Genomic DNA, 7,537 nt, shown 5'->3' with positions numbered 1-7,537 from the left:
AAAATACTTAAATTCAATAAAAAAAATGTCATTTTGGTATAGAATTTTGGAATTTTTGTTTGTGTATGAAGTATTTGGCAACTAGAATAAAATAATTCCCAATCATTTCAGTGGTCTTGTTATCATTGCAATAGTAACATATATATTTCATGTCAAAAACATAGGTAGTGTTCATAATGGTAAATAAGTATTTTGCAAGGTTTTCCCAAGATTCTGACACAAATTTACATTCAAAGAACAAATGAGACAGATTCTCACCTTATTTTTCACAGAAAAAGCAGATATCATCAATAGCCACAAATTTGGATATCATAGAATTACATGGATATATCTTATGTAAAATGTTGAAGTGCACTTCCTTAACTTTGTTTGGTATACAATATTTGTAAGGACTTAACCATGCATTTTTCCAAACAATGTATGGTTAAGGCAAGTCAGACATTTCCGAGTTTCCTAGTTCTGACTATAACGTCAACAATGCATATATCATCTCTCATAACCATATTAATACCGCTGCAGGCTGACATTCATCGAGATTTGGTGACATTAATGTACTTTCTGTAATTAAAATCACTCCCATGTTTTTTTCACAAGCTATATCGCCATCAATAATGTAATGTTGCACAGAAGTTGTTTGCATATTGTTGTACACAAGATGACGCCAGTGAGACATGTTTTGAATGATAGCTTTATGTAGCTGGGCGACTGTGATAAAACCGGGGTTTTAAAGAGTCGGAAACTTCCGCGCATCTGCTTCCAAGATGTTTCATCACTTCAAAGTTATTTATCAACAACTCTCGAGCAAATATTCTAGTCTTACCATTCTAAGCAAACTACAATGTAAAATAATATCTTAATTATAATCCCTTAGCAGCTAATCCCCACAAATCCTTCGAGGGAATGCTTATTGCTGGCCATCTCATTTTCGACACACATGGCTGCTGTAAACATAGAAATACAGCATGATCGCGTCTAGCTATCTGTCAAACTATTCGTCTAGTGAAATAAGAGTGAAACAAACGTGGTTGAAGATCGTTTAGTACTCATATTGGTAAGTGGCTATAGCTAACTAGCTACTGTGTCTTTATATGTGTGGCCTTTATGGTGTTGTTAGCTAGAGAAGTCCGCCAGCTAGCCACTGTGACCAGACAGTATATGTAGATATCAGGCTGGGATAGGGTTGCTAAACTGTTTTGGTGATGGTGAAGGTGATTTCACAATTTATAATGGAACAAATGTTCCATCATGGCTCCCAATTTTGGGAGCTCTGCAGTCCGAGCTTAGCAACTCTGGATCAGGCTGCGCTTCGTTGGGGAACGAGAGGTGCCTAGTACTAGAGAGTATGTGGCTGAAACCGAGGAAAAAAACAGTTTGAGGTTGGATATTCGCCTGTAGTTTTCCTTACGTCCACCAACAGCAGTTAGGGACCGTAAACATAGTGACAAATCTACAGTTTCTAATTTCAATAGCTCTTTAACCATTACTCCTAAAACTTTCCAAACTAGTTCTAGGTAACCCGATGGCATAGACACACATTGCACACACTTTTTTTTGTCGATTTACATCTGGCAGTATTTTAAATTATTTATTTACATTTTTGAATTTCAATAGCGCATTGGTCATATGACTTTGTGACCTAGTGACTTCAAACAAGGTTCAGAATGTCCACTGACTACCCTTCTATATTGCACAACCTTTAGTTTGTCCATTTTCGTTTCACAAGATTTTACATGAATTTTTCAAAATGTAAAATTTCAATAGCCCCTTGGTCATGTGACCTGGTGACTTCAAACAAGGTTCAGAATGTCCAGTCAGTGGGCCTACATATTGCACACCCTTTAGTTTGTCCATTTTCATCTCACATGATTTTACATGAATGTTTCAAAATGTAACATTTCAATAGCTCCTTGGTCATGTCAATTACACACCTAAGAAGCTTGCAGTGGATATAAACCCATATTACATAACCTCTAGTTATGCATCTTTACATTGTTGTACATTTAATATTAGTTTGTCAATTAGGGGGTTCAGTCCAGTGTTGTGTTTACCCTTGTCTTTAATATTTATCTATAATAATTGTTAGTTCTAAGTACTTATTTTCTGTTTTTATTTTTCCACAGTATTTAACAGTGGTACACAATAGGAGAGAGACAGATAATATCTCCTTTCATCGTTAATATCAACCATAAAGGAAAATGGCAAAGTACAAGAGGCATGTTATTCATTGTCCAAATCAGGGATAGAGAGTGAGCTAGTGAGGTAGGCTGCAGTGGGTTTGCTGGTGTAACCGATGTGAAATGGCTAGTTAGTTAGCGGTGGTGCGCGCTAATAGCGTTTCAATCGGTGACATCACCCGCTCTGAGACTTGAAGTAGGGTTGCCCCTTGCGTTGCAAGTGGCGCGATGGGTAACGATGCTGCGGTGGGTGTCAGTTGTTGATGCGTGCAAGGGTCCCTGGTTCGAGCCCGGGTTGGGGCGAAGAGAGGGACGGAACCTACACTGTTACACTGGTCAATACATATACTGAACATGTAACCACAGTAATGGTGGCCAGTAAATCAATGAATAAACATTTTAATATTGACAAATTAAACAGAAATTGTACACCTTTAATATTTTCCAACATGTCAGACACTTTACTTCAAATAAGTACGAAACATTTCAGTGTTAACTTTCTCTTTATCCCTGGTTGATGTACATTTCAGAGCCTCTTCAGTGTGGATGAGGTATAGCAGACAGTTTCAACAACAGACTGCACTTCAAGTTTGTGTTCTTTACTCTGTTGAACTCTTTTGTCTTCATTCCTAGGCACAGCACATGGAACCACCGTTGACATGCAAAACATTCAATCCAAAACAAAGCGTAACACGTTATAAATAATATCAATACAGTATGACGGATTAGCCATCCATTGTGTTGTATCATAAATTCTTACATGCCGTCACTGTTGTCAAAAGATTCTGAACATGTTAAATAAAGTTACTAACCCAGTCAGTCTTTGGGCCACAACCAGGTTCTTTATCAGTGGCACATATGAAGCAGTTGTTGGCTTTGTTGAACTCTGAAATCATAGGCATGAACTGAACATATGGCTGTCCCACACAACTACATAAAAATAAAGAATTTACATTTACTTTGAATTAAATGTCATTACATACCAGACATTTTTAGTATATCCTCAGCCATTTCTTTTTGCAGTTGCTCCATGTGTTTTTGTGAAGGTTCTGAAGGTTCTATATCAATTTTGGAGGGGATGTCGGGGAAGTTCTGTGCAACTTTCTTGGCCATCTACACCAAAAAATAAAATAGAGTTTTTGACCTAATTGTCACATAACAGCTAACCATTCATTATAGAATATATAACTATCAAACCTGCATTACAAAGACCCCGTAGCTGAAGGTGTCCTGCTGCATGATGTGAGTTATTTCCCAACCTTTCCACTTTATGTCCACCCAGTCATCTTGTCCATGGCAGGATCTTCTCATTTTGAAGTATTCTCTTTTTTTATGTAAAAATAATGGATTTCTGATTAGTTACAGGCAAATGAATACACAGGCCAAAATTGTATGCTGTTTTTCTTATCACTATAATCTAGTAGAGGTTATTTCCTTCATGCCCCATTCTACACACAGCCAAAATTATAGGCACTGAACCATTTACAGCACAATAATAAAAGTAGCATATAGGATCCAACCCTATCACAGAGTGAATAAATGTAGAGCGTTTGTAGACTTGAAGAAAAAATATGAAGTGACAGTTTCATCAGTACGTGCTTAAAGAAAGCCACATCTGACAGATGACAGTGCCCATCAAGTCTATGACAATAGAGAATGAATTGTAAGCACCAAAGTGTGTTAAAGTGTGTTTGTCAAAATAATATCTGAAAATATCAGTTGTCGAACATAATACTTCTATTTGCAATAGCAATTTATGATCTATGCAGTTGAGGAATATTCCATGTACCAACACTACATGTAGGACGGACAAAAGACATTCCCACATACAGTATACACATACATAGGCATTTTACCACTCAGAATCCAGAATGGATATGACAATGGGGCCAGCACAGGATGTAATACACCCTTACAACAATACTTTTTGATCTTCTTGACTTCTTATCTGGTAAACTGCTACTATGTGTCAAGAAAAGAGCCCCAATTAGGGGTTTGTGTACTCCAGTAAAAAAGGTCTGGTTTAGATTAAAAACTATTGCCCTGTGTCTCCGTTCATAGGGGCATGAGAGACTAGTCAGTGGTAGAATTGAGTGGGTGTCAACTGTACAGCAATGTCCACACCTACTGGGTCTCAAGCTTACAGATTTAAGTCTAATAGCATGAGATGAAAGTAGACAAACATGAGAGTGTGCGATATGAAGGCATAGTCAGTGGACATTCTGAACCTTGTTTGAAGTCAGCAGGTCACATGACCAAGGAGCTATTGAAATTTTACATTTTGAAAAATTCATGTAAAAACTTGTGAGATGAAAATGGGCAAACTAAAGGGTGTGCAATGTGTAGGCCAACTGAGTGGACCTTGTTTGAGTCAAGTAGGTCACATGACCAATGAGCTATTGAAATTAAAATGTAAAAAAAGTTTGTACTTTGTTTACACTCCCTAACTAATTCAACTAGGAATACAAAATGCTGCTCACATTTCCACATGTTTATTGGCTTTGGAAAGCAAATTAATGTCCATATTGTGAAAATAAGACCTGTGCAATGTTGTGCGCAATTTTTCCAACATCATGACACTTATTTGGAGTCTGTGGCTCAAGTGGTTTGAAAGCTATTGAGGTTTGACAGCGCGAATATCCGTTGAATATCCAACATGAAACTGTCTACCTCGATGTGGCAGAAAACCTATAGTTCGATCACTGCTGCAGACGACTATTCCTACATAACCCTCCCAAATCGGCGCAACGAAAATGCACATGAGCAGAAATGGAGTGATTGGGAGCGGAGTCCCCATTTAACGTGGATGAGAAGGCTATACCTTTGAAGTAGAGGAAGAGTTTCTGACCATGACAGAGTTGTATCTGCAACGCTATTGCACTCTCCTTCAGCCTGCCATGAAACCAGTAGACAACAATGGGATATGGGTATGGCCTAAGGGGGTACAAGGTCCGGACCAATAGAGGAACTGATGGTGAAGCTGTCATGATCCCCAACAACATCCTACTGTGGCCACACAGCAGCAGAATATTCTACCCAGGACAGACCACCCACAGCTATATCTGTAATGCCATGGACCACCAGGTGAAGGATTGCAGGACAAGGGAACAGAGAGGTCAAGAGGAGAAACATCACAAACCCGAGAGCAACAGCCACAAGGAGAACGATGACAGCTTCGAGTCTGCCAGGGAAGAGCCATCACAAGACACTTCCCTCCCTGATGACACAGGTCCTGCAGCAGACTGGTCCACTCAAATGGAGGCTCATGATGACGATCCACCAAACCTTGCCAGTACTCCGGCTGCCTCCCACCTCCCTAGTGGCTACCCTCCTCTGCCCCCAGACACTTCCAGCTCCAACGAAGGTACCCATCCATCAAACAGTGGTAAGAAATAGCCTGTCTCTTCCCCTCAGGAAAAGGGGATCACAAAAAAGACTTTGAAAGAGATATTAAAAACAGCCCTCAATGAGTATCATTAAATAAAAAGGTCATTAACAACTGTATACAAGCAAAATTACAAGCATAACTTTTTTTATCAGTAGTGGTCTGCCATCTAATATTTCTTACTGTATGAAAGTTCAGGTGATTATCTCTGTCCAAGAAATGTCAGTATTTATCTTTGAAATGTCTGCCTTCTATTATGCAATGTGTATTTATACAAATATTGTCACGTCATGAATGTTAATTATTGAAAGTTTATACTAAAACAAACTACAACAAAAACAATAATATATGATGAAAATAACTTGAAAATAATCTTTATCTCATAAACAAGAAAAGTAAATGTGATTGTGTGTGTCTGTCAGTTAGTGTCTGTATTTCAGTGAGAGAGTCCTTGATGAATAAACCCATATCCCTGTCTCTCAATCTCTGCCTCCCACAGACAAGCCTGTGTCTTCTCTCCAGCTGTGACAGCGATGGAGGAGGTGTCTCTGAGAGTGCTGCCAATGGACCCAGCGGACCGGGGAACCCAGAGGGTCAGACTGGGCCCAGGGCTGATGTCCTCCCTGGGGTTGGGGCTGGGCTCTCCTGTTCTGATGGCTCTGTCTGGAGGGTCCTGTCTCTGTACTGCCTGGCCCAGGCCTGACCTGGCTGACGGATTCATACAGATAGACATGAAATGTTGTTCTTCAAATCTTATCTTAAACAAAGCGGCACCCACACACCTCAGCTCTAGCCCACTTCCCCCCAGCCCATGCCTAAGTCCTAGCCTCACCCCAGTCTCCTGCCCCAAGCTGAAAGGCATCAGAATAACAGTGGTGGTTCAGAGTGTGGAGTTCCGGAAAACCACTCCTCCCAGTTTCATCCATGAACTAGTGAAGGACATGCTGAAAGGGACATATGTCCACCAGAAGCACGTGATAGATGTGGGTGACTATGACACGGACGTTAAACTGATCGTCATCGAGAGCCTGAACCCAGAGTCCACCGTGACTGGTTTGGTTACATCTAAGACAGGGGTGGAAATAATGGGGACGAGGACCCTCCGGTACTACAGAGGACAGCTCCAGGAGCAGCCCCAGGTCCTGCTGGGAGGACTGGAGGAGGTGAGGACCCAGGAAGAGGCTGCTTCTCAATAATCTACAGTGACGTCTTCTCCTGTCCTCCTTCTCAGTAATCTACAGTGACGTCTTCTCCTGTCCTCCTTCTCAATAATCTACAGTGACGTCTTCTCCTGTCCTCCTCCTCAATAATCTACAGTGACGTCTTCTCCTGTCCTCCTCCTCAATAATCTACAGTGACGTCTTCTCCTGTCCTCCTTCTCAGTAATCTACAGTGACGTCTTCTCCTGTCCTCCTTCTCAATAATCTACAGTGACGTCTTCTCCTGTCCTCCTTCTCAGTAATCTACAGTGACGTCTTCTCATGTCCTCCTTCTCAATAATCTACAGTGACGTCTTCTCCTGTCCTCCTCCTCAATAATCTACAGTGACGTCTTCTCCTGTCTTCCTTCTCAGTAATCTACAGTGACGTCTTCTCATGTCCTCCTTCTCAATAATCTACAGTGACGTCTTCTCCTGTCCTCCTCCTCAATAATCTACAGTGACGTCTTCTCCTGTCTTCCTTCTCAGTAATCTACAGTGACGTCTTCTCATGTCCTCCTTCTCAATAATCTACAGTGACGTCTTCTCCTGTCCTCCTCCTCAATAATCTACAGTGACGTCTTCTCCTGTCCTCTCTCAGTAATCTACAGTGATGTCTTCTCCTGTCCTCCTTCTCAGTAATCTACAGTGACGTCTTCTCATGTCCTCCTTCTCAATAATCTACAGTGACGTCTTCTCCTGTCCTCCTCCTCAATAATCTACAGTGACGTCTTCTCCTGTCTTCCTTCTCAGTAATCTACAGTGACGTCTTCTCATGTC

General features: G+C 40.8%; 1 protein-coding gene across 2 annotated transcripts in view; it reads left to right on the top strand.

Moving 5' to 3' along the window:
• Positions 1-896: 896 nt before the first annotated feature.
• Positions 897-7,537, top strand: part of LOC106562499 (spermatogenesis-associated protein 5-like protein 1) — a 16,297-nt gene continuing 9,656 nt past the window's right edge. The window contains exons 1-2 of one of the 2 annotated variants that reach the window (XM_045689367.1): positions 897-1,051; positions 6,059-6,722. In XM_045689367.1, the coding sequence (XP_045545323.1) occupies positions 6,093-6,722 (630 nt within the window). In that variant the 5' untranslated portion in view covers positions 897-1,051; positions 6,059-6,092. Of the gene's footprint in view, positions 1,052-4,478; positions 5,560-6,058; positions 6,723-7,537 lie in introns of those variants that run through there. The other variant, XM_014127417.2, reaches the window with a different exon arrangement.

The sequence above is a fragment of the Salmo salar genome, chromosome ssa11 (genome assembly GCF_905237065.1).
Source record: "Salmo salar chromosome ssa11, Ssal_v3.1, whole genome shotgun sequence".
In the NCBI taxonomy this organism is placed as follows: Eukaryota; Metazoa; Chordata; class Actinopteri; order Salmoniformes; family Salmonidae; genus Salmo; species Salmo salar.
This window is presented reverse-complemented; position numbering and strand designations above follow the sequence as displayed.